General features: G+C 48.3%; 7 protein-coding genes across 7 annotated transcripts; 2 read left to right on the plus strand and 5 right to left on the minus strand.

Annotated features, from left to right (window-relative positions):
• Nucleotides 1-11,133: 11,133 nt before the first annotated feature.
• AKAW2_10825A (uncharacterized protein) lies at nucleotides 11,134-13,018 on the minus strand (the record flags this gene model as incomplete). The annotated part of the gene is made up of 4 exons (XM_041691490.1): nucleotides 11,134-11,732; nucleotides 11,803-12,423; nucleotides 12,480-12,666; nucleotides 12,737-13,018. The coding sequence occupies 4 exons, from the start codon at nucleotides 13,016-13,018 to the stop codon at nucleotides 11,134-11,136; spliced, it is 1,689 nt and encodes a 562-aa protein (XP_041537545.1).
• A 1,629-nt stretch (nucleotides 13,019-14,647) lies between these two features.
• Nucleotides 14,648-15,109, plus strand: AKAW2_10826S (uncharacterized protein; the record flags this gene model as incomplete). Its single annotated transcript, XM_041691501.1, has 1 exon — nucleotides 14,648-15,109. One exon carries the CDS (start codon nucleotides 14,648-14,650, stop codon nucleotides 15,107-15,109), a length of 462 nt encoding a protein of 153 aa, XP_041537546.1.
• A 362-nt stretch (nucleotides 15,110-15,471) lies between these two features.
• GCS1_1 (glutamate--cysteine ligase) lies at nucleotides 15,472-17,860 on the minus strand (the record flags this gene model as incomplete). Its single annotated transcript, XM_041691512.1, has 7 exons — nucleotides 15,472-16,473; nucleotides 16,538-17,123; nucleotides 17,179-17,304; nucleotides 17,361-17,503; nucleotides 17,567-17,632; nucleotides 17,706-17,778; nucleotides 17,850-17,860. 7 exons carry the CDS (start codon nucleotides 17,858-17,860, stop codon nucleotides 15,472-15,474), a joined length of 2,007 nt encoding a protein of 668 aa, XP_041537547.1.
• A 609-nt stretch (nucleotides 17,861-18,469) lies between these two features.
• Nucleotides 18,470-18,844, minus strand: AKAW2_10828A (uncharacterized protein; the record flags this gene model as incomplete). The annotated part of the gene is made up of 1 exon (XM_041691523.1): nucleotides 18,470-18,844. The coding sequence occupies one exon, from the start codon at nucleotides 18,842-18,844 to the stop codon at nucleotides 18,470-18,472; it is 375 nt and encodes a 124-aa protein (XP_041537548.1).
• Nucleotides 18,845-18,925: 81 nt separating this feature from the next.
• Nucleotides 18,926-19,387, minus strand: AKAW2_10829A (NADH dehydrogenase [ubiquinone] 1 beta subcomplex subunit 7; the record flags this gene model as incomplete). Its single annotated transcript, XM_041691534.1, has 3 exons — nucleotides 18,926-19,030; nucleotides 19,119-19,243; nucleotides 19,336-19,387. 3 exons carry the CDS (start codon nucleotides 19,385-19,387, stop codon nucleotides 18,926-18,928), a joined length of 282 nt encoding a protein of 93 aa, XP_041537549.1.
• Nucleotides 19,388-19,816: 429 nt separating this feature from the next.
• AKAW2_10830S (putative APSES transcription factor) lies at nucleotides 19,817-22,066 on the plus strand (the record flags this gene model as incomplete). Its single annotated transcript, XM_041691546.1, has 3 exons — nucleotides 19,817-19,864; nucleotides 19,977-20,163; nucleotides 20,220-22,066. The coding sequence occupies 3 exons, from the start codon at nucleotides 19,817-19,819 to the stop codon at nucleotides 22,064-22,066; spliced, it is 2,082 nt and encodes a 693-aa protein (XP_041537550.1).
• Nucleotides 22,067-25,308: 3,242 nt separating this feature from the next.
• AKAW2_10831A (uncharacterized protein) lies at nucleotides 25,309-25,605 on the minus strand (the record flags this gene model as incomplete). Its single annotated transcript, XM_041691557.1, has 1 exon — nucleotides 25,309-25,605. One exon carries the CDS (start codon nucleotides 25,603-25,605, stop codon nucleotides 25,309-25,311), a length of 297 nt encoding a protein of 98 aa, XP_041537551.1.
• Between the last annotated feature and the right edge of the window lie 1,116 nt (nucleotides 25,606-26,721).

Here is a 26,721-nt window from a genome sequence, read left to right on the forward strand (position 1 = left end):
GAGATCGAAGAAGTATGCCGACTATGAACTTAACGAGACTTCTGCCCCTCGAATTCATCGAATCCAAGTGTTAGCTCTTCGTGAATATCAGTTGTTGCAAGGCTTTCGTGTTAATAATTTCTATATTCCTCCCTCCTTTCTTGTAGGGTGTGTAATCCCCTAGTAATGCATGTCGCATACGTATTGTAGACAGTTGGATGAGAAAGTGGGCAACCGATATGCAGCTACGAGTCAGACAACGACCAAAATATTAATATGAACTGTGGAAAACCCCCCTAACTCACACTACCATCATTATCCCATGACGCTTCAGACCCATGTTTACCCGGAAGTCATCGGCCCCTGGAAGGAAGCAACCATGCTCATCCACCGGTACTCCGTGGAGAGATCTGACTCAAAGAGGATCATAGCCCCTCAATCTAAATTGAAGAGTACTCAGTACCAACTACCAATACAATAGGTTCGTTCTAGTGGCTTGCTTGCTAGTGCAACTTTTGGCATACCCCCATCGAATCCAGACATGGCTACTGGAAACTATTGCCGGTCCATTGCCATTTGCCGTGGAGCTGCTCGATCTTGCGACCGGCCCCGGATACGTAATATTTAGCACCGTTGAACTTGGCTTTCCCACTCTAGCTCTGAGGAAGGGAACAGTCTTCTGCGAACTGCACTGCGTGGCGAGGCTAGGGGAAGCTGAGCTGACTTTCAGCAGATGGCGCTAAAGATGTTCCTTGAGGGATCAACTGAAAGTAACCGATCTTTACCGGACTTAGCAAGGCTACGGTAATCACTTCCGCCAGGTCCAGCGCATGGTGTCGGAGATCCCTGAAAGGAAAGGATTGGACGTTTTTCTCTGATCACTATCCTGTTCCATCGATCGTTTTACATGTGATGTTGGGAGGGGACCCAAGGCCATGACCTCATCCTACAGACTTAATTCTCCTCGTCAATAATTCATCCCCATGGAGGGTTCCCCTCGCGAGATATACTTCCCGCATTAGTTCTGCCCGGATGCAACGAACCAGGAACACCAACGCTATGACGACAGGCCACTCTGTTCATCTGGTACTTTTGGTCGTATCTACCGGTGCACAGACTGAGTGGCGGCAGCGAAATTAGATCTGCCAGCGGTCGCCCCCAATGATGACCGACTTAATCAGGCGGACTTAGTTGACTGATTGCAGTTCCTGCCCGGCTATTGCGTGAGTCACATTGAGTTTTATGTGTACGAGCTTTTATGCGACATAAATCACTTGGGAGCGCAGTGCTGTCTGGTTTAGATCTCTGAATACAACGAGGAACGCTGTGGCCGGAGCGCTCGCTAAATCCCAAAGCGGATTAGCATCCTCGGGAAATCTTTGCATGGCGCGAGGTCCCAAGCTTTTGACCGGCTCTGATTGGGTGAGACTGATGCACTGGCCAGCAAGTATCTCCATACAGAGTATTTAGGTACTGACAATACCATCACATTGACCGGTTTGACGAAAGTGACAGCCTACGTATTCTACGGCTGAGACGAATCGTCCAACCCCTCTTCATTAACTGTCCATGAAGTTGTTTCAGCCCCTCTTACAACGCCCCAGATGCGTCGCTCGCTCTGTATAACGGATCCTCCACACCAAAGGGTGATAACGTTCTTGACTTCCAGGCACTGTGACTAAATCGCCATTGGAAGGCTGGGAGACAGTGACTCAATGCCTTGGATGATAAACCCAGCATCCGGAGCTTGGGCTTTGCCGCAGCCCCAGGAAGCCTCTTAACGTTGACGGGTCTAACCTAACAACAGGGAAGAATCACCCAGACCAAAGCGGTCCAAGAGTGACCAGTTGCTTTTAGCGTACATCAGTTTAAGTATTTTCCGGGCATCAGCCGGCACTAGAAAGTTACAGCAAGGGCCCGCTAATTCGATCTATCCCAAGCCTGAAACGCGTGGGAGACATGTCACGCGCTTGCATGGCCTCTGAATAGCTAGATATCATACAAGAAGCGTCTTGTGAGGGGCAATGATTAATACTGTGGGAAAGAATTATCCGGCGCGCGTTATCCCGGCTATCGATCACTAAGAAAATGGTTGGTCATCCATCGTTCGCCAATGCTTCACCCGTGAACCTATGTCTTCCCTGGTAACGGAGACACCCAATCTACAAACTTATACCGTCACTAGTGGCGTACTCACTCTTCTGACCCACTAGAGCTATCCTGCTTCTACCAATCAACCGTCATATTGTACAGGGAGATCGAAAAAGTGCTTTACGTCTCTTTCAAAGTACATGTTATACTGGCCCCTTGGGGGCTTCTAGGTGGGACTTCACCTACGAATTTCTAAAATTACCGCCGAATTGCTATATTAACGATGCCACAGACGCCTGGTAAAGGGCCATGGTACCCCTTACTCTGCTGACTGATATGATTGTTCTCTATATTCGATGACTGACCACGTTCATTATAAAGGAGTCGGAAATACGACGACTATGGGGCTAGATAGACAATGTGGGGTGTTGCACACAGCCCCAGCCAGCAAACAGGCTGTCAGGGTTGAAATCGTAAGGAGTATTTTCAGAGCACACCGTTGGTATCGGAAGGGTTCTATCAAAAAGACATATGGCAGTCAAAACAGCTCTACTGTGTCATAATGGGGTTGGAGAATGGTGGGCCGAAAAGCGGATAATGGGATCGACAGCGCCAACAGAGATGGTTCAAGGGCCGTTGCGACCGTTGGCTCGCCGTCGCACCTCGCTAACGTTTTCGCTGACTGCGCTCTATCAATATTAGGATAAGTACAGCTGATGGATACCGGCAATGGGGGATGGGGTGGGACCGGGTCCTACGATCGCTCAAAGATGGTCAAAAAATCATCACCCAGTCCAGTGAGGAAAGTGAGCGACAGCGCTTCGACCATTATGGCAAGAGCCCAAGATGCGAGCGATCGCATTCTCCTCAACAATTACCTGCTCATTGGTGCAAACATCGTGTCATGAGTCCATTCGAAATTTGATACTCCTCTCACTATTGCCTGCCACCCCTTTCGCCATCTGAGGCTGGTTACTGACGCTCCAACAGCCAATACAGCGCCAAATACGTCCGCATTAGTGAGGGGAATACTCTTGATACTCTCTACACTGACTCGTAATCCTTGGTGTCTGACCGACGAGTCATCAATCAAGGAATTGCAGCTGTTTTCACGACCAGATACCTCGGTATAGTGTGTAGAGGCCTCTCCGGGTCATGCCAAAGGTACTTCTGCGCCCAGTATCTCGATCTGCTAGCTACGAGCTATTTCTGCACAGTCCTTTGGTTTGACCTGGCCCTTGTTGTTTGCATAAGACGGGCCGATTGCTCATGGGCCAAAAGGCTGGCACAGCTCTATGGGCTGGAGAAAAAGCAGAAGGGGGGTAGGGAGAGCTCCAGTGTCAAACGGTAGTGGATCCATCCCGGTAAACTCTCCGACGACTTTTCCCAAACCAGGAAGTTGACAGCTGGGGTTTCGTCAAAAACGGCTAAACCCGATGTTTTTCACCTCTGGCCTGCTTTTCTCCTTGGACTACCAAGACTTGGGTTTCCTGCAGGCCGACCGATTGGGAGCGCGTTTAACGACGCTAATGGTCTCCGCCAACCACCTAGTATAGTCTCTACTGAGTAAGTCCCCAAATTTCCAAGTCCACTAAAGCCCATTAGAGGGAATAACTGATCTCTCATCGAATACAGGTGCAGTACTTCTGATATTTGTAAGTTCCTAAATACTGCCTAGTACCTAACGATTCGCTGAAAGGTAAGTAACAATGGTTATGAAATATCCCCATTAGGGATTCGGTGACCATATATGCAAGAGAGTAAGGGAGAGATCCGGGCCATCGACCACAGTGGAATTTGGAAGGGCTCCCTTCCAACCGGCAACAACACTCACCCATACACGATTTAGTTTGAAGTATGTTCCTTTGGCTGGTCATGCTTGTTCATCGAGTCGGAAACAGAATGTCCTAAAAAGTGTTCTACTTCGATATTGAGCGCTGTTACAGTCAAGTATGTATGGTATTGTGAGTACAGTTGCTGAGGATAGCCTCGGTCTCCTCCTTCCATTTAAGGAGTCCAGGGGATCAGACGGAGGGCCGGCCCACTTGTCATCCATTCCTCTTTCACCATTCCTTCAGCACCCCCTGGAAGACACGTGAAGTGGACCATTCTTTATCGGCTCCATTCATTCTCCCGTCTTTGGCGTATTGTGTACCAAGATTCGACTGGAGAAACCCTTGCCTTGGTGACGAATTCGACAGATGGCCCTGTCAATCATCGGAATCCTTTACGACTAAGGTGTTTGTCCCACCCATGGGTGGCTATCTGTATGGCTGATAGAGAGACTATGAACGAACAAAAGTGTGTATGAGACCTTTGAGCCACAGTGGCGATCGCCACTTCAGGTTTGCATACAGGTTCCAGGGTCAGCTCGACACGAACGAATTCTATAGAAGACCACAATATTGTCAAATTTCTTGTTTTACAATGGGGGCAAGAAGAAACGGAATGAACAGAAAAAAAGAAAAACAAAAATAAATAATAATAATAAAAATAAAAATAAAAATAAAAATAAAAAACAAAAAGAAAAAGAAAAAGAGAAAAAGAAAAAAAGAAAGAAAGCAAGACCGCGTTATTGTGTGCCATAATAGTCTAACGGTCTTGGGTAGGGTGTCCCGCCGTCTTCAAAAATTTTCCACACTTCATTTTTTTTTTCGGCCCTTGTCGCCTCATCTTGCGCCGGCCGCAAGACGGATCTACTTCGGCTCTCGTGCATACCCCGAATTGAGTCGTAAGCAAATCCCGAAACATCGATGGACTCTCAGATCTATAATCATTACTTCTCAAGCATCTACATTCCAATATTGGCACCGACGAGGCGGTTGGCCGATCCACCAGACACGGTTCCTTGAAGGGAGCAGAAGTGGATAAGAAAGAACAAATTAACAGAGATTAACACGACCGCAGAAAGAGAGGCTGCCCTCTCATGAATCATGTAGTGGCGCGGCCCAGCAGACTGCAATAGAACCGTTTGGGAGCCACAGCCATAAGATCGGTGTGGTGTCAAAACGCCCGGCAAGCCCAATCCTGCTTTCCTTTCTCAGCAGCTCGAGTGAAGGACTTGGCGAATTCGGAGGCCGCGGCACGGTAACTGCCAGATACGCACCCATTTCCAAGCCGTTGAACGTTGACTTTCCCCACCACATCTACGGACCCGGCTGTGGTGTGATCCACCTCTTTGGTGGTCAGGCCTGACGGATCACTGGGGGACGCATCAGCGCAAATCCGGAAGGTTAACCATGCATGGTGGCAAAAAGTACGCGATCCTAGTGAGGCATAGATACATGAGATTATCTCGATGACATGTCGAGGATATCAACTAAAGTACGTGAAATCTCCGTCTGGAAAGATGAGGGGGCGGATCTCGCATTCACTCATTAGCCAAGGCCATCTAGCCCTCCACAAGGTTGTCACCCGAAAAGGGATGGATTAAATCAACCAAATTTTTGGAAAAGGGCTGCGAACTGGGAGTCCCCGCTCGCTAGGTAGAGTACATCCTCAACACAACATAATACAGGCTGAGTAGCGCGGTTCCCGGTAGAATGGATCTGATTGACGGGTTCGAGTTCATCACTTGACTTAGCTTCTGGTAGTATTTTCGACTTTCACTCTCCAAATTCTCCGTCCCATCCGTCTGGAAGCCCGCAATAAACCCCATTACTGGAAACCCGTCGAATTTACCCGGCAAATAAGAAAGTGGGTACAGTCAGTGGACCCCAGCGCCTTTGGCCGCTTCTCCAGAAGAGAAGATTCGGAAGCTGGATGGAGAGAGAAAAGAGCAAACAGGAAAGACATTGAAGACAAAAGAATAGGGGGAGGAGAGAGGATCCTCGAAAGATTCTGTGCTTTCATAGGATGGATCCAGTCAAGGTGTGGCTCCTGACTTGATAACGGCCGTTGATCATCAACCCGCCGTGGGTTGTAACCTACAACGAACAGTACGGGAAAACAGTGGCAGTAATCCTCGTCTCGACTGTTGCCAACTTTGGGCAGTGGGACTGTCTATCTATCGCCTAGACTTGGGTTTAGTTAGCGTCGCCTATCGACCATCGCCCATCGGCGGGTTAATCTGCGCGCGCGCGGATCTTGGGTGGTTGGGGCTAAGATATATGAGGTCCGGAGGTCTATCACTGGGACTAACGAACAGCCCACGGAGATGACAACCGGAACGGTGCTAGTATCTGACTGTTTAATGAATCGCCGTTAGCCCTCAGTCTCCATTTTATAGTGAAGCAGCGTCATAGCCCGGCTCTGAAGAGTCAGCACGTTGCGCCTGGGGCCGCTCTTCCACCCACCCACCACTCCCCTCTCCAAATCATCCCGTTGCCCTACTCACTGACTATTCAGTATCGACCCTCTGAGGATCCTATAGTGACGAGCATTATTGTCGTTGATCGCGGACGCCATGCTTTGCTGAGCTTGCAGCCTCGGATAGCCACCGCTGAAGGCAGCTATATTTACCACCCGGTATATTAATTGCGAGTCATGGAGCTTACAAATCAGCCCGCAAAAGGGGCTGCACGCCTGCTTGTCTGCCAGTCTTTTCACTACTATCTATCTAGTATCTACATCTAGATGACCATAACAAGGAACATCTCAAGGCGAATGATTACGTTCGGAAGATATTGCATCATGCGCAAGTGGACGATACCTTTAGGAGGGGGGGAGGGTAGTACATGCAGGTGAACTAGTAGTAGTATACTCGACACAGGTCTCCGTAGCCAACACACAAACCAAACCATTACCTGACCACCACTATCTACTCATGAGTAGCACTGCGCCACAGCCAGCAATATACGACAACCAAACTAACTAGTCAGGCCAATGTGAATATTAATAATATGTGGCCATCTAAACTAACTATCGATCGGGTCCCCATCATGTGAACAAGTAAGCATAAATTAATTTACCTAGTTACTCTTACTTCTTTCTGATCGGGCCTCCGATGCTAAACCCATACGGTAGATAGAGAAACCTGCCTTCCTTCCTTTCCCCCCCTCCCCACTACACATTAAGACACGATGTAACCTGATCCCGATCGATCATGCCAGCAAGCCATATGGCTATGAGATATGCCTTACCTTTTTTTTTCCCCGATCGCGGTCAAGACTATAGTAGGTTTCTTTATAGATTCTATTGAATTTCCTGACTCGACCGACTGAGTGACTTTAACTTATTATTATTATTCTTATTCCCGTTTTGGGGTCCACGTAAAATTAACCACATGATGCTGGTGCACTTTTACCATGTATCATTATAATTTACGTTCGTATTCTAAGTAAAAGGGTTATATTACTTTTCGGAAATGGACGATTCGAGTTATTACACATCTACTTTGCAAATGTATCTCTTTTTCAGGTAGTAGTAGTAAGTCTGTTATGCTTCACTTTTGCATTGCTTTTATCATGGCCAATGAAATTAGGAGGTATGATACATACTTACCTATTGGTCCCTGTTTATGCCCGCAGTCACATAGAGTTTGAAACGACATGAAGAAGTCGTACTTAGTCGTAGTAGTAGATGCATGAGTAGTAGTATTTCGCATAAACCACTAATGGGATGCGAGAGTACTGCATCCGCCTGACCGATCTAGCGAAGCTAGATATATGCATCATGCTGCTGCTGCTGCTGCTGTGTGGATGTATGTATGTGTGTGTGTGGTCCAGATGCGCTCGGTGCGTTGTTACCAGTAGTAGTATCTCGCACCGGCCCATACCGCAGGACTGTATGTGGTCTGTAGGTGTATTGTTGATGATCTACTAGTAGATGATTATGTGTGTGTGTGTTACTATCTAGAAGTATTTGATGGTATACTACTAGTAGAATGATATTGTCATGAAGTTTACTTTACAGATTTGTATGTTCAATCGTTGTCTATTTCGATATTGAAGATGTCACCCATCTTAACATATATATATGTCATCACAAAGTAACCACTGCACTTCACCACCACAAGACCTACAAAGTTAAAGGAAAAAAAGAACATAGAACCCAACCAAAGGAAAAAGACAACTCATCATCGAAAGAAAAAAGAGTAAGAAAAAAAAAAAAAAAAAAAGAAAAACTATCTGTCTAAGCAATACTCACACACACACACACGTAAATTTGCAATAACAGAATACATACATAGATACACCATCAAATTCGGTACCAAAGTTTTTTCAAACAAACTAAAAAGTGAACTTGGATTAATTCCTGACTGGCGATTCCAATCTCACCTAGTTAGTTCACTTTAGTTACAGTTTGCTTAGCCTGGACCCGAATAACACGTGGATAGGAAACCACGGATACACCCGGCTTATGGGATCTAGAACTGGAAACTTTAGTTACTACACCTTTGGGAACTGACGAAAGCTGACAACCACTGACAGGTAGATAAATGTAGATCTTGGTACTAGAAGTTAGTATACATACTAACTAGTTCAGTAGTAAGTAAGTAAGTAAGCAGGTAATAGAGACGGACGGAGATTCGCTATTATTACCGATCGGATCGATTTGGTTCTTCTTTTACTTTTCTTGGTAGTAGTAGTATTTATTTTTGTCTCTCCACATGATTAGTTGTTTAATTAAAATCGAGGTATTGGTATATATCCACATCATCGTTCGGGATTCGGGATATGCATCATTGCTATCGCCGGTAGTAGTAGTAGTTGGAGCAATATGACAGCACGTAGTAGGACTATACTAACTTCGTAGTACGTGTTGCTATCGATTTTTTTCCCGCTCGGTGAGTGGGAATTGGGAACGACCAACTTATATTTAGAAATGTCAATAGAACGACGACCCGAAGACGGGACTAAACTATCTAAGTATAAGTAGTTTACTTTAACTAGTAGTAGTCAGGATTCAAATCTGCAGAAGAGAGGGGCCGGGAAATGAACGATGATGATATTGATGATGACACACTTTACTATAAGCAGGGCCAAGGGGAAATGAAGTAACTCCAATTTCATCTATCGTATCTATCTACTAAGGCAAAGTAGGTAAGATCCCGCAAACGAGGTCCCCGAGATGGATAGATGGATGGGGTGGGTAGGTGTGGATGTGAGTGGATTGATTGTCAAGAAGGAACGAAGAATAATTTAGAGAGGATACGGGCAATCAATTTTAATTAATAGAAACAGAATAGAACAGAGGGAGAAGAAGAAGAATAAGGGAAGGAAAGAGGGGATGGGGAGGGGCCCGTCCTTAACGCCACCGGATGAATTCGATGGAGGTGTCAGTGGGTGTGGCTCTTGTCTCTCTGGTCGGTCCATGACAACCTGGTTGATTTGATTACAACGATCGCGATCGGCAACCTTCAATCAAAGCAACCGTGTTAGATTGGTTCCCCCCTCCCCTCCTCCCCCGTCATTCCTTTTTTCCTTTCCTTGCTTCATTCCTTCCGTTCCGTTCCTCTCTGGTTGTCCGTGTAGGAAATCTATTCTTGTAAGTTAGTTACTAGTAGTTAACTGTCTAGTAGATTAGTAGTCGATTAGTCGACCAAGTCTATCTATACCAAATTTTATCTGACTTGAACTTGTTCCCACTTCCCTTTACTACTTTTAGTTACTTCTACTATTGGAGGAGTAGTACTAGTATTCTCCAGTTAAGCCGTTCTGTTTGTTCTGGAATGTTCAAAGTTCTCCATCACAGCCGTCTCTCTCCCCTGGGTGACTGGCTCGGGAACTGAACATTCGTTCCATGGTTAGATTTCTGCAATCAGGTAATTTTTACCGACTTTGCAAAACAAAACCCTCCAAGCCAGTGGGTAGTTGTTCTGGAACACGCATTCCTTCCCTCGTTTAGATCAATTAGTCGAACTAAATCGATGGGATGGGGAACGACCCGATGGTTGGAGTAAGATAGAATTTCTGGATAAGATTCTCACACACGGCCTTTCATCTGGAAACCATACCTTCAGACTTTCGACCTTTTCCCCCGATCGTTGCCGGTTAACGGAATACCAAGAGGTTTGGAGAGAAGAAAAAGCGAAAGGGAGAATAGACCCCGAGGGGAGAAGACAGATCCCTGGCTGGCCTATCCACAATGGAAAAGGATATGACAGCTTCCCTTCTTCCACACACACAACCCCCCCTCTTCTCCCCCTCCATGTCAGCCACGGGGGCTGAGAGAGAGGGAAGAGGGTCCCCATCGACGTCAAAATCGGGGATCCGCTGTCATTGGTGAACCTACAACAACAAGACCAGGGGGAAACTTTTTACTTGCCGAGCTTGGATTTTTTTTTTTTCTTTTCTCTTTACCTTTCCGTTTATTGTTTTTTTATTAGTATTAGTATTAGTATTATTATTATGATTATTTTAGTTTTCTGTCATGCTCCATCATTCTTGTTTTGGTAGCCGTAGTACAATCGGGGACTTGGTTATGGATCGTATGATAATCATGTCCCCGATGGTCCGGATACAGACTACTTACTACCTGTACACCACTTCGCGGGACGGCGAACACTCTGCTGATTGACAATGAATGCCGACTCTCCTCCCTCTCTAGGAAAGGAAAAAAGGAATGGAAAAAAAGAAGACCCCTTTTATCGGCTTCCACATTCTCTTTTTACCTTCCCCCTGGGGTTCTTGATTCTTGGAGGGGAAGCGGTTCTCGCTCTTGGTTATTTCCGTGTCTTGGCCGTTTGGCTTGGCTTTGGTACAATGGGCGAACAACCACACGCGTGTGTAAAGGTCATCGCAGGTATCTACTAGTCTCTGCTTGGTTTTTTGTCATACAGGCTTTTGGTAATTTGGAAATCGTAATGCTGTTATGTTATGTTGTATAGTTTTTTGGATTCTCTTGTAACAACTACGTATGATCTTGCCTTCTTACAATTCGGAACCGATCTACCATCCGATTGGGAAAAACTGGGTTTACTGCATGAAAAGTATGGCATCTGTATTTGCTCCCTAAACGAGGGAACCGTCAATCAACAACCGTGGCCGACTTGGATGCGCTCGCACCCCCTCTACCATCCTTGTTTGCCTTGGCTTATCGTCCTTCTCCGCAGGCAACATCGATCGGAAGGCAGAAAAACTCTCATGCTCATCACATGTGTGTTTTTCGATAGCATGAAGCTTATCGCCAGTACGCGTTGGCCACGGAATTGATATAGTCGATCCCCTCCTTCCGCCACGTGTCTGGCTCCATGTAGCTGTAGCTCGTGACATTCGCATCAAACACCAGATCAACCGGCTGATCCTTCCCGTACGGTTGCCACTGTACATCGGAGTCCTTGATGCCCGAATTAGGATCTAAATCGTGGATGAACGATGCCCACATGCTGGTCATCAAATTGCTTAGCTGTACGTAGGACTCGGGCATCCCTGCGAATGGCTTTCCGTAATGGTACCCAAGTCCTGCAATGTTGTTGAACACAAAGGCAACCTCTTCGAAATGGGTGGCGCCAGACAGGATGGGGACATCGGCCGCGCGCATGTTGAATCGATAACAGTACGCCGGCGTCGAGGTCTCTGTCCACGCCTCACATTGTCGCCGCCGGTTGGCATGCATTACATAGTCCCCTGCGTATGCACAGGTGCGCCGCCATTGGTAGCCTTCGGACGGGACTCGACTGTCTCCGAGGAATTCGGGGATACCCAGTGCTGGATCATCGGGGTAGAGCTGCAGGATTTCCTGGGCGATCGTGGGGGGTAGCTGGAATCCAGATTCACCATCTGCATGTGAGATTAGCCTATTTTGCTGTCCTGGGATCCTTTCAGTATCTCAACTGATCATCGTACATACCTGTTAGATATGCATAGAACTCCTCTGTCGTGTTAATACCCGTGGGGCCGAAGGCTGTTCCTTCGTCGGTATTGGTACCTGCAAGAATAGGGACTTTGACGAATTCATGCTTGTCTAGCTGGAGGCTACCCCATTCTCTGATGATATCTCCATCAATGACAGGCCCGAAATTGAACTCCGAGTTGCCACTTGTGGTGTTGAGAGCAGCGTTCAATTTCTCGAAGGGAACTTCGCGCAGACACTGCAAAGAGTCTACTACATTGGAGCAACCGACTTGGGCCGCGAGCTCATCATAGAGCGCTTGATACCCGGTATAGTTGCCTGGACTAGCAGTAATAGTCGCTCCCGATTCCATGATGCCTGCACGAAAGAGCCCGTCGTCTCTCCCGCCGTATGCTGCAAGGTGATAGCCAACAGACATCGCCCCGGCGGACTCGCCCCAGATGGTGATCTTCTCTGGGTCTCCTCCGAACGCTGCAATATTCTCCTTGATCCAATGGAGTGCTAGCCTCTGGTCCCTGATGCCTAGGTTGGTATTCCCAGTGCCCCAGACTTGACTGGAGCTCAAAAAGCCCCATGCCGAAAGGCGATAGTTTAAGCTGACTGCAATGAATGGCTTCCCTACAATGCGAGTTTCACTAGTCAGAATAACTCCACAACCTTATACGTGAACATACCGATTTTATAGGAGTTGGCGACAATCGCGGACATGTTGTAGCGCTGGTCAGCACTGGATCCCTCAAAGAAACCACCGCCATGTATCCAAACGCCCACAGGGAGCTTCGAGTTCTCATTTGCAGAAGAATCGCGGATGACATTCAAGGTCAGACACGCTTCGGACTGTGGGTACCAAATTGAATCGGTCTAACAGTTACTCCCATTAGCTGACATCTATAATGCCAGGATCAGCTCGAAGAAGGCTTTGCGCACTTACCCCGTATCCTACACAGATGTCGGAATACTCCTTTGCGTCGCGCTCCCCGCTCCAGCTCTCATTCAAGGACTGAGGCACCGTGAATCGCAAGTCACCCAAAGGTTGCTGAGCATACGGCATTCCCAGAAAGAAATCTTGCTGGTAATGTGTATTCGTCACTCCGACATATGTGCCGTTGCGAACCTGGGCCGTAGGACTGGCCGCGGAGCGGGCCACTTTAGTTGGCGCCGCATTGCCCACGGCAAGTAACGCGAGAAGAGCAACAGCGAGTTTTGGCATCATTAAACAGACGAGATATTTGCTATTTGCGCTGGCCCAACAGCAATTGGGGGTTTGCTGGGGCGGCCATTATAAGGAAAGGGTCCAACATGTGGGGAACTAGGATGAATGCGCCCCGGATAATTCAATCCATGCCAGCTTGCACCTGGTGCATTAGTGGGGGTTGTCTCCGGGGTTCTGCCGGGAGCGCATGGGGGTGAAGAATGCGGGGAATCGCGGCATTGAAGGCTCAACCGCCATATGATAACTCGCTCCTGGTAGGATTGTCGACCGAGATGTGGAGCTATAGAGTCATAGGACACAGCTGGCACAATGACCTCATGGTCAAAATGGCAGATCGAGGACGTCCAAATGCCGAGTCTTGATTTGTAGACATGCCGATTATTTTGCCGGAGCGTGAGTTGTATGGGGCCTTTCCGGAAGGTAATTTCACGCGACGGCTGGGTGAGCACCGTTCACGGTGAGCTTGTGGTGATGTGGGCTGACCTCATGCCGGCGCAATAGATAAATCTGGTGCATCGTATATAAGTCAAAGAGCGGAAGCTGATCGTGTTTACACCCTGAAGCAGACCCGACATGGAAGCAGACGCGACACAGAGAGATGTGGAAGACGGGAATGGCAGACGAGGCGCCAGAGAGAAAAGAGACATGCGGGTCGCTTGACCGCCAGTGCCCCAAATTGGCAGATGCATCATGCATGTTTAGGCTCAGAGATAACCCAATTACTTGTGTCTCTCTTATTAGGCAAAATTCTCCCTGTCTTCTACCAACGGTATAAGACAAGCCTCTAAGCTACGGCATTGACACAGGCTGGCTTTGTAATCACATCCGACGAGAATTCGCTTTGCTTATAGAGGTTAGCTCGTCCGGTGCAAGGCTTTCTCATTGTTGCACATGGACAGGAAGGGGCCCAGGCGAGAACGTCTCCACCAAGGCTGGAGTCGTACGAGGGGTCATGTTAAGAAGGGTGTATGAGGTATGGTGTTCTGTCGGACAAGCATATGAGCTGAGCTGACGCTGTTCTTATTGTTCCTGATTCCGAGAGGCCCATCCAACACCGATAGTGCGAAGCAGAATGTGGTTATGCATGGCAATTTTATGCTGCTTCGTTGACTTCAAAATCTCGGCAGATGCTATCAGGAGCTTGCAAAAGCTTCCCATGGCCCTCTCACGCACTGACGGAAGCGAGGGGTATACCCGTGGCACAAGCCCATCATTGGCATTGTAACGGTAACACGTTCAGCTGGCTCGTTGGTCTTATATCAGAGTATTGCCACTACAGGCCTTTTCTTAAGCCTTTGTTTCGAATGCCGCCTGAGATTATGTAGTGTCTTTGTCAATATACCATGGCCTGATTGCCAGTTTATGCTCTATCTGCCGAATACCTAAAAGATAAAAGCTTTCGATGACTCGTATTTTGGCTATTTGCCATACCACTAAACTGCATATCATGCCAGTACACTGGGGCAAAGGGAAGGAACATACTGAATTCTGGACTCCGTCTGAATTTCTCCAGGTGCGCAAGTGAAGACGGAGTTCCTTTCATCAAAATCCAGCTTTCGTGACGAGTGAAGCAGTGTCCACACATCTTACGACACGGTTCCTCTAAAACTCTCTTCGAAGGCATCAAGTATGCATTGGATAATACCAAGCCAGGCGGTCCCCCTGGCAAGCTTGCCCGAGCCTTCCGACGAAGTTGATTCCGTCATGGCTGTCATTCAAGGATTTCTAGCTGCACTGAGGACCAAAAATCCTGTTGACTTCGAGAAATACTGTGTTCGGGCAGGAGGAATGTCTGTTTGGCCACCATCCCCCACCCTTCCTCGCTTTTGTACCATTGGGGCTTTCGTGGAGCAAGTGACGCGGATTCAGGACGAAATCGACGAGCGCATCTGGGATCCAGAGGTGAAGGTATACTCGCCTGGAAACATGGCTGCAGTATGGGCACCTTTTCGAGCAAAGGTCAATGGGGTCGTGCATCATGTGGGCGTTGAGCTTTTCATTCTTCATAAAGTCAACGGTGTATGGAAAGTGACAGGGCTGGCGGATTCATGTCGGCAGCCAACGGAGGAAGAAAAGATGTTGTTGCCATAGTGGCCAGGAGTGAAAGATGTCTGAATGACGGAAATGGGGAGTCTGGGCTTTTGGAGGAACGGGACTGAGTTTGGAATAAATCAAGACAGGAAAGTCAAGATTATAGTTGATTGATGGATCACATGGCAGTCAGCCGCGGCCCTTTTGCGGAGCACATTGAGGAAAGTGAAGGAGTACCATCAACGAGCACTACGAGAAATTAATCTTGAAATTATTGTCTAATGAGTATGCTTGGATGTCCTCCAGGGCTTGCCAATTCAGTCAGCTGACAAGGAAGTTCTAATTATGTTCACTTCACTGTAGGAAGAATATGGAGAGCACGCTATCTACATCTATATGCAACAACACTCGTCTTCAGCCATCTAATTCTTCTTGCCTCTGAGGAGCTCCCACCCAACTGTACCGTGTTTGCCTTCTTTGACAGTCATCTCGTCCACAGCCTTCACCAAGTCGTAGCAAATCTCCTCGGATACAGCACTGTCATGCTTATACCCAGGATGTGACGCAACGAACTCGCGGATCCATTTGGCTCCAGTCCAAAGGGTACCGTTCGCACGCTTACGTATCAAGTCAAGGTAGCTGGCTAGAGAACACCGTGTCTCAACATCCACATTGACACTGTTCAAGTAGGATTCGACGAGCGGGATCAATCCAGGGAATGATCCATCAGGGGAACCGTTAATAATATCGGAAATCGTCATGAGATCATACTCAGACTCCACTGGAGATAGTGGCGGTGATGGAGGTGGCGTGTTATGAGCAGAGGATGTCGTAGAGGAGACATTGCTACCACCTGGCGATTGCTGGTTCGGTCTGCGACGAGAGAATGGGTCTTTGCGGAAGTAGAACTTTTGTTCCAACACTGCATTTCGAAGGTGCGCAGTTTCCATGTTCTCTGTCGTACGCTGGATCGGGATGTAGAAATTGAGATCGAAACTCAAGATTGCACGGGTCACAAGCACAATAAAGATACTGAAGGCGGCGTTCTCAAAGTCGGTCATCTGAATTTCCATGGATCGGAATTCAACTCGCCAGCCGATGTCATCTTTGTCAGGTGGCGGCGGCTTGAAACGCATATGCTGCCAATTGGTCGACTGCAGGTTCTCGAAGTGATCTGCTTTGTTCAAGTCCAGCTCCTCGAGATCTTCCGAGAATATAACCAGTGGATCACGAATAAACAGGTGCGCGAAATGTGTCGCCAAGAGATCATCCATGCCGTCATCCATCAATCGCTTCTTGATATCTTGATCAACGATAAGATCGGGATCCAGATATTCTTTTCTCAATCTGGGATCTTGTGAGATATAAGTCGAGTTCGAAGCATATCGGGATTTGGGGATCCTCCATCTATCGTTCTTCAGGGGCTGCATGGTGTTAATATAGATTTTGAGACTGAGGAACAAACAACACAAGAGAGTGGAATCTTACAAGTTCACCAAGCTCCTCCCGTGTCCGGTCATCAACAGCTCCACTGATCTGATTCCAACGGACATCTGTGTCGACGAGGAAACCCTTGTATATCGGAGTGGCGGCAGTGAGAGCCAAAAGGATAGGCCCCAGTGGACTCAGTTGATCGTACAACTTTCTCCCTTCCGTCATGTTCTTCGCTTGAAAAGTTATCTGGAGACAGCAACTTCCCATGCCGAATGCCATGGCGTCCATGTAAACATGACCCTCCTTAGCCGCGCCATTTCGGACATCATCATCCTCGGGCCAGTTGTGGAGGTCATAGTCCACAGTCGGATCCAAAAAGGGATCGGGCGTGTTTGAGTCCTTATAGACTGGCACATTCAGCTCGATTTTCCGGCCTCTCCTTGACCTTATATTGGCCGCCAAGGTTGGAAATCGAATATGGGGGTTAGCGATTTCATCGGGAACAAACTGCGATCGCAATGCGGGACCCGATGGGGGATAATAAGGCTGAATATAGTCGTCTTTTGTCCCCAGACGAGGGAATGTGGTGAGGGTGATAGGACTCTCATTTGGTGCCATGTGAGCCTTTGCAACCTCACGCCTATTATACGTCCATCAGAGAAGTCTTTACTTGCCCGGGAAAACCGAAAACTTACCGCCACTTCATATTGGATTCTACTTTCAGTAAATCCTTGAAGTCGATGCCCCAGGGCTTACCCGGAGTGGCTTCCAGCATGAATCGGCCAAATTCAGGGTGAAAATGAGGTGGCTCCTCACCCTCACTAAGATCCGTCAGAGATTCCCTTCTCGTGTTCGCAAAACCCCAGTCCAAACTCACTGTTCCTTATTCTGGGATAGAGGAGAAGTTCCTTCTTTCCATGATGCTTCGTCCTCAGCGAGCGACTTGAGGATATCGGCCTGAGCGAGAGATAAGCGGGCCTTTTTGCTCTCATCATCGACTGCTACGACGAGATACTCGACCTAACGGAGAATGAGCGATTAGCGAACATTGAAACAGAATAAAGTCAAGGAATTACGACTTACCTCGTCACCCCAAAGAAGGGCGTTCCGTTCCTTTCCCTTGGCTCTGTGCCAATTGGCAAGTAATTGCTATCTCAGTCAGAGATGAACCCCGCCTAGAGTACACGATTGGGAGAAAATCAACACAGGATTATTTTCTTACCTCAATTCCCCATTTGCGAACCTGATCCGCTCTCTTCTTGGCTTCTGGCCAGTCCAAAGCCGTCCCAAGCGCTCTGAAGGAACGGCCAATGTTAGTTTTTGCGCATCAATGAAATCCGGCTTTGACCCAGCACGCTCCACCTACAGCAAGCCCATGTTGTCAACACCAGACAGTTGGAACTTCGAATTGCAAATCCCAGTCTGAGGTTCCAAGGTTTTCTGTGGCTTTGGGTGAAGTAAAAGTTCGAAGGTCAGGCCATCCAGAAACCCCGCGGAGATGAGGGGAACTTTCCCGGCAGTATCTCCGAACCACGGCAGAATAAACCAACGTCAGTGGCACGCAATGTCGTGACTTCAAGACACGCCCGGAACAATTATACACAGACAACAACGGCAGCAGACACTTGATCGATTAAATATGAACAAAATGCTGACCCTGCCGACGTTAAGAAATTCTGTCGAACCTTCGGGTACAAAGGCTCAAGCGCCTATTGGTGGCCGGGAAACTTATTCCCCCCATTTCTGGTAGGCCGGGCGGGGCAGTAAGCAGTGGTCGGTGATTATCAATGCCGCCGATTTCTAAGCAGCGTGGAGGGATTGGAGGTCATGTGATATCTACTATCAGTTGCTCCGCGGCGGCCGATATGTATGGAGGGCAAGCAGATAAATATAGTTGGTCATTCGTCTCTATGTAGTTCTTCAGAAAGATGCATGAAGAATATCATGACCATTTGGAAGCATACTGGAAGCTCTTTACAGACCCCATCATGGTCTCCACGGTGTTGCACCATGGCTAGATATGCATCTGCCTGCCGTCTGAGATGTCATCTCATGGCACTCGCGGACAAAGTCGCAAACTATCATGGTAATTGCACTTGACAAATCATCGCTCTCATTATGTTGCAATGTTGAAAGGTGGGACAGATCTGAGTCCCTTCTGGCCTGAAGAAACCTGTGCTGTCGTTTCGAGGGAGGGTGGCTAACGATTTTACCACCCAGACCTCCCAAGCAGCGTCGGAGCCGAACAACCCCAAAAGTACGGTTGATGCTACTGGTTAGCCAATCGACCGTTCTGGTTTTCGCAGGTGTGGTGATGGCAAGCCTAGTCTTGGATGATTCCCAACGCCAATGTCGGTGCATGGACAAACAATCTCAGAATCTCTATGTACATAACCCGCTCCTTCGCTCGTCTCGAATGCCGTGCCGATATTTGTGGTATCATTAGTTGCTCCGGGCACCACCCTTAGCGGCGCGGAGCTCTTCCATCTTAGCAACACGCTTCTTGAACTCCTCGTATTGGCACTTCTCGTAGCTGTGTCTTTCATCCTATTGGGTGGAAAGAGGCATGGCGTTAGTTATATATACGACAAGACGAATAGGAATCCATGAATAAACCAGAGTGAAAACAACGCACCTCGCACTTCCAGGGAAGGTAGTATTCTTGCTGGCGGCAGCGGTTCAATGGGATCAGGAGGCCTGCGCAAGAGTCACGGTATTGGAGGGGAAGACGAGCATCCGACATTTCCTGGCGGGAGGCAGCTAAAGACAAGCGTTAGTCGTTAATCACCCGGTGCCAACTTTCACATCACTGCCTTCCGTCACATCAGACGCCAATGGCAACAATTACATACCGGTGCTATCCGCAAGCCCAACGGCACTCTTCACAGACTCGGCGGCAGTCATCTTGACACGAGGGGGTGACTCAATTGAAGGTTATTCCAAGGATAGGCGACTGGGCTGTGAGGTTTGCAGCTATCCGCAGTCGTCGTTCCTTCCGGATATAAGTCATGTGACATCACGTGCTATTTATTCTACAACAGGTTTAGCGCATCCAAATCCACTTTACGCGGTCAACGTACCCGGAGCGCGTCTTATCCAGCCCTGCCATCCGTCGCGTGTTGAGATAGATGTTGCTGGGCTACGACCAACCCGGCTCGCTTTCTACTGAGATTCATGTGATTGACTAAGGCAACAGGCAATCTTGAAATTTGATGCCTTGCGGTAGCCAAGTTTAGACTTTTAAGTCCTTGTGTTCAAGTCGCGACGCCGCTCGGAAACATCCTATTATCGTACGGGACTCGCAGAATAGGATCGGCTTACAAGAGGCGCATCATGGCGGCCGTGGACTTCTCCAAAGTCTACTCTGCCACTTATAGCAGTGTGAGTACTCCTTCATCGTGCCCTTTCTGGTATTGTTAAAACCTTGTCCTATGAGGCGTGTTGAACAACACCGTAAGGAGGCTTACAACAACAATCTAACACTTGTGGCTAGGTCCCGGTTTATGAGTTCAAACTCGATGGCGACAGTGTCATGCGAAGACGTTCCGATGACTGGATAAATGCTACACATATTCTGAAAGTTGCCGGGTTTGACAAGCCTGCGAGGACTCGCATCCTAGAACGCGAGGTGCAGAAAGGGGTCCATGAAAAGGTGCAAGGTGGCTATGGAAAATATCAAGGTAAGACGAGAATCTCCCAATATCGCCTCGCATTGCCGCGCTATAACTATATGCAGGGACTTGGATTCCGCTTCCTGAGGGCCGTATGCTCGCCGAGCGCAACAACATCATCGACAAGTTAAGGCCGATATTCGACTATGTCGCTGGAGATCGCAGTCCACCACCTGCCCCGAAACATACCACTGCAGCCTCGTCGAAGCCAAGAGCCCCAAAGAATACAAACAAGAGAGTCGCAACCGAAGAAGTTGTCCCTGCTCCAAAACCGCACCGAAGTATGGCACCGCCCGCCTATCCACCCTATGAACCCTATGAAATGAGCCAAGGATTCGACGAGGATGAATCTTTAGAACAAGCAACGCTTGAGTCATCGTCTATGATTGCAGATGAAGAGATTATGGTAATGTCTCAGAATGGTACATATTCACGGAAGCGCAAGCGTGGGATAAACGAGGCTCCGGCAATCTCTATTAGTGAACAGGAGCATATACTCTATGGTGATCAACTGTTGGACTATTTCATGACGGTAGGGGATGCTCCGGAAGCGACACGTATTCCTCCCCCACAACCGCCAGCCAATTTCCAGGTCGACCGCGCAATTGACGATTCTGGAAATACTGCTCTCCATTGGGCATGTGCCATGGGTGACCTAGAAATTGTGAGGGATCTACTTCGGAGAGGAGCAAATATCAGAGCTCTATCTGATCAGGAGGAGACACCTCTCGTGCGTGCCGTGCTGTTCACGAACAATTATGAGAAGAGAACGTTTCCACCGCTCCTAGAACTTCTCTTGGACACAGTCTCATTCCGAGACTGGTTCGGCGCTACTCTATTCCACCACATAGCAGAAACTACTCGGAGCAAAGGAAAATGGAAGAGCTCGCGATATTACTGCGAAGTATTGCTAGATAAGCTACGCGTTACGTTTTCGGCCGAGGAAGTTGATTTATTGCTGTCCTGTCAGGATCAGAATGGGGACACTGCTGCTCTTATTGCCGCTCGAAATGGCGCGTTTCGCTTGGTTGACCTACTACTCGCGCGGTGTCCGCGAGCTGGTGACCTTATAAACAATAAAGGCGAGGCAGCCTCAACTATCGTTCGACGGGTACCACCTAATGAGCGCGACATCCCTCTTCCCCCTTCGTCTATTACGATGGGTAATGATCAATTAGATCCGGACATTAAGGCACCTGTTACATCAGATCACCTGCTTCCCAGCCTTCCGCAGGACTCCTCCCCTACTACCTCGGCATTAATGTCTAAGATCGCCGTCATTATGTCCGAAGCGAACAAGAAACTCACCGCAAGCTATGGCAGCTCCAAGGCAAACCAGCAAGATTCAGACGATGTTGCGAACCCGGAAGCACTGTATGCGCAACTTGAATCGGATCGACAAAAGATCCAGAAACAGGTCGGTATGCTGGTAGCGAAAGAAGCCGAAGAAGAGTCAATCGACACGCAGCTTGATCGCTACGAGCAATTGAAAAACAGCTACGAATCACTCTTGGAGCAAATCCACCAGGCTCGACTCAGAGAGAGGATCGCCTCAACGCCAGTGCCCGAGAAGGGGGATACTGGATCTGACCAGGACCAACTACGTCGCACATACCTTATGGCTCGTCAATTGTGCTCTGCCCAAAAGGCTCGGCGCGCTGCCGTGAAGGATCTTGTCCAACAGACAGCCGATGCGGGTGTAAGCACCAAGTTCGATGTCCATCGCAAGTTGGTAGCACTTGCCACCGGCCTCAAAGAGGAAGATTTAGATCCAATGGCCGCAGAGCTGGCTGAAACACTCGAGTTCGATCGAATGAATGGGAAGGCTACAGGAGCCGAATCACCAGATCCAGAGGCCAGGGAATCGGCCACATTCCCCATTCCTGGTCCAACAGTATCTGTGGACGCCTGATTGGTCTGAAGGGGATTGTTCAATTCCAGTCATCAATCGTTCGTTCACCTCCCGCAGTTCCTCCAATCTGTGGTAACGCTTCTCGTTATGGATTTACTTGTAAATTATTGCCGGTTTGGACATGATTACCATCTAGGCAGGAACAGTTAGTCAACAACAGGCCAACTCTACCTCACCCTGTCTACTTTCTCGCCTGGGCCTGTGCTGCAATCTTCTCACGATCACTGATGCATGTTGATGTTAATTTCCTACTACTACTACTTCTGGCGGGCAATTTGAGTTTCTGGTTTGCCAGCAGATACCCACTCAACTTTTTTTCCTTTTCCTCTTAATTTCATGGGCTCCACTCATCTTCCTTCACCTGTCTACCTATCTATCTAAAGTCTAAAAAACCCTTTGCATGATCGTCCCGTCCGTTTCTTCTAGGTAAATCTAAAGCAAACACGAACACGAACGTAGTGCTTACCTAGGTGTCTAAAGCCCGCATGAAGATAATCGTGGCTGGGCTCTGAGATGATCATGAAAAGTTTAGATATGTGTGCCATCTCTCTCTCTCTCTCTTTCTGGCCAGGCCAAGACCATACTCGAAACTAAAATGGATAGTGTCTCTGATCTTCTTGGCACCTTCTGATACTCGCATGTGAAGAGCTTATGCCACTCACTCCGCTTTACGTTCCTTAACGCTAGTTGGTGTTTCTCAAGGTCTGAGTGAGTCAGTCACCTGGAAGCAAGACATATTATGAATGTTCTGGTACACGGCATTGGTGGGATTAGTAGAAAGTAGCAAGTGAGAGCGAATATTAAGCTTCATTAGGGTACTCATGACCGTGAAAGGTCATACAATATCTACTAGGTACGCTTGCAACAAGATGCAGGTTAGTTAGCCACCTCTACGTGAGTAACACACAACGATAGTAGTACATTAGAGTTCGGATTACTTCATAATATTCTCATTGAGGAGCTGTCACAGTGTGGCTGCACTGAACAATCACTTCCAGCTTCAGCTTGCCAAAAAGAAAGGAAAGGAAAAGGGGTATAGGTAGGTAGGTAGTAGGTAGGCGAACTAGGTCGCATGTCCCTCGGAGAGGCGGAAAAAAGGCAAAAAAGTAGGGCCCGAACCGCGATTCGAACGCGGGGCCTCCTGCATTTCAAGACCCGAAGCAGGAATCATACCACTAGACCATCCGGGCTAACTTATGAAACATCTTGCTGAGCATGTCTCATACGCAGAGACGAAGCGTTAGCACGTAGATGAGTTGCCAGAGAGACCTATTATATCCGTCGCAGTGGGAGTGAGATCAACACACACACAAAACAGGCAACTGCAAACGAAGGCCACATGGACTAAGTCATGTGACAGTAAGCAAATAAACAAGATAAAAAATTACGGGCCCGAACCGCGATTCGAACGCGGGACCTCCTGCATTTCAATGCCCGAAGCAGGAATCATACCACTAGACCATCCGGGCTTTTGTTATGTAATCCATATGTGTCGTTGGATTCATGGTGGATGGGATGGCTTTGGAGTAGGTGCTCTATGCATGTCCGGGCGTGAGATTGATTATCCATTAGGTTTTAACCAGCCGATTGCTTGCGAGATCTCGGCCTACGGGAAATAGTGATAGGCGCTCTATACCCGTACTATTTCACTTTTATTAGTAGGTTAACAGGTGCGCATTGCATTTAATCCCGCCCTGCAGCGTTGTTCTAGCCAGTACGACTCGTTTCGACTTCAAAGCATTGTGGCAAGCCGATCTCTTGGCTTCCTTTATGTCCCATGGCTACTCAGGACCTGGGTTGTTCTTTTGGTGTTTTCGTATACATGCGAGGCAGGTACAGCGAGTCACTGGGGCTTTGAGTTAAGATGAAGCAATGGGTATTGGTATAATAAGGTTGGGTGTTTTGCCACGCGGCTATTTATGGGTGACGAAAAGGAGACGGGATGTGGAAGAGGACTGGGTGGTCATTATAGTTTGATGGACCAGAATTCCGTTGCTGTGAGCATCTATTGATGCGTTGCTTTTGTATAGTGGCTGTTAGTCACGGTGTTGGGCCACTTTGATGCGCATTTGTTGCGGGAGTGATATATAGTATTAACACTATGATGCCGCAAGCCGATCAGAAAAGACACGGACGCTTTTACTCGATTCCTTGACGTCAGGTTGACTACGATACCGTAACAACAAATGCTATTAGGCATGATAAGCAAAGGCAAATATCCACAATGGAGGAAAGGATCATACCATGGGGCAGGGATTCACACAGACCAGGATGGGAGGCAGCTACGGGTCAGCTTCCGCCACTGCAAGTATGAATAAAACACACCCCGTGTGTAGAGTAGTACATGAAGGCCATTTTTCAGCAGACAGGTTAGTAGAGGATAGGCACTGGACAATTTCAGGATGTATCGACAGTCAATCATAAATCGGCCGAGAAATGTAAACGGTCACCCTGTTACTATCCTCATACAGCCATCCAACTTGCATGAGATCTGCCTACCTGAGCGCAGTCACTGGGTTAGAACCTGCGTCGAAGCATCGGTGTGATGCGACGCTTATGCCAGGCCCCCCACTCATATTTCCATATGAACAAATGGACACTGATTCCATATAGCCCAAATAATGGCGCAGTGGCCGACCACCTGTTTGGGCATGACAATGCGAACATCGCATGATAAACGCATCTAGCTGTTCGACCATATATTTCATGTCACCGTCAAGACCGTGTGATTACAGAGTTGTAATGTCTATTAGTGTAATGGGGAACGAATCGACTAGACTGTGCATTGATACTGGATCAGTAGGTTACTTTGGCCTGTCAGCTTTGTATGTGCTTGGTACCTCTCACAAAATACACAGCCTTTCGTGTATTTTGTCAGAGTGCGTGCTCGTTAACGGTCTGGGCTGAGGAGGTGATCTACCCCCGATTGCCTCCATGTTGCCTAGCTCTCCTGTAGCTTTGAGTTTACTGTGCTCGGAATCCCGCCGCGACATGAAACTGAAACCGTCCAACACATTGTTTATCCCGAAGGAGTAGCTCTGCGCGCCATATCGCAATACCAAGACGTGTTCCAAAAAATTCAGCGAGGAACAATGCCTGCCAAGTTGATGGACTAGACCGTCAGCAGGCGTCAAAAAAGTTACAGCTAAGCGAATGGTCGGGTCAGTCCCATCCAGTTTCCTCGATTTTGGCAGATCCACGGAACATGACCCAGGAGAACCACTCCACAGACAGACCAGTTCTCATCGACCATCATCTGGGCTCCCAAGGGCACACAGACCTCTAGCAACGTCACCAATGATCTGCGTGTAAAATGAGCTGACTGGTGATCGGATGTGCAGGGCCATCTCTGCTGCCTTCATTTTCTCGTCTGACGCTGCCAGTAGCTCACGGGCTGCGGGACCACCCGTTCCACACACACATGGAGACGAGATTTTCAAGGGGTCATCTACTTGCAGGAGCACTCGGGAGCCCACGGGCGTTGAGCGTTCGTTTCCTGTTGACCGAGTGAAGAGGCCGAGCAAACTGAGACATTGCATGGTTCGACAGGCCAGCAACAACACGCCCAATCATGTTTCCACTCTCAAACCGGGTAACTTGATTGAGCTTACCACGGAATCCTCATGACAGGGGGGGGAAGAGAAGATACTGAAATGGCATCCCCAGTCTACATACTTAAGTATGGTCTCGAATGAAAAGGCACGAGGAGGCCGCTAGAACCGGTAAAGTGGCAGGCGAGAAGGTTCCATTCAGGTGCTTGGCAACCGAGATAGTCGGGAGTTAGTGGCTCCTGGGCGAATCCTTTTGGACTGGGTCACTCTAGCGATTTCCTTCGCTACTAATTATCAGATGCCAATGCCCACTGGTCAGGGGGGAAGGCGGAGAATTCTGGCTACGGGATTCGCCCAGTACTAGACTAGCAGCCCCCCTCCGCATGCTGCATCGTGGCTCTTCCACTCTACTGCAATCATCGTGAGTGGATCGGGTGGGGATCTGGAAGACGAAGGAAGGCCACTCGATGTAGGAAGCGCTCGGAAGGTTTCGAGGTACCATTACAGTTGCTCTTCGCAATTGGACGGACTTCGATGCGGGATTTTCTTGTGCAGAAAAAAAGGTTATCCTGCCGCCAGACCAGTTAGGCTAGTAAGAGAGGTACCGAAGGAAATCAGATCATTAGACAGGAAGTGCAGTAGGCACCGCAGCACGAAGGACTAGAGAGCAAAATATGATCCACCACTAGGGTCGATCAGCAGCGCCCGTCGGCTTTTTTTGCGCTCAGCCGGAAATGAAACAGAGGAGGGGAATATCCTTTACACCGGGGTATGATGAGTTGTTTGAGAAGGAGAAGTAGAAGTAGAATTGTTTAGAGGGAACTTACTTCTCTCGTGGTGTAGATACACCGAACAGGAGGAAGTGGTGGATGATCTGCAAAAAAAGAGGGAGTGGGATGGCTAGGCCACGACTATCTTCGATCAGCCGCGAAAGTGTTCAGTAATCCGTTCAGTTCAAGTTCAGTTCACCATTTCCTTTCTTCCCCCCCCTTCTTTTTTTTTCCCATTCCCAGCTTTTCCCCCAAATTTCCAAATGCCCGACCGTCTGGAGCCCCACTGGCTCCAGCATCTCGCCGCCTGCTCTTTTGGTTCTCCCTCAATTTG

Source organism: Aspergillus luchuensis, chromosome 1 (assembly GCF_016861625.1).
Source record: "Aspergillus luchuensis IFO 4308 DNA, chromosome 1, nearly complete sequence".
Classification (NCBI taxonomy): domain Eukaryota; kingdom Fungi; phylum Ascomycota; class Eurotiomycetes; order Eurotiales; family Aspergillaceae; genus Aspergillus; species Aspergillus luchuensis.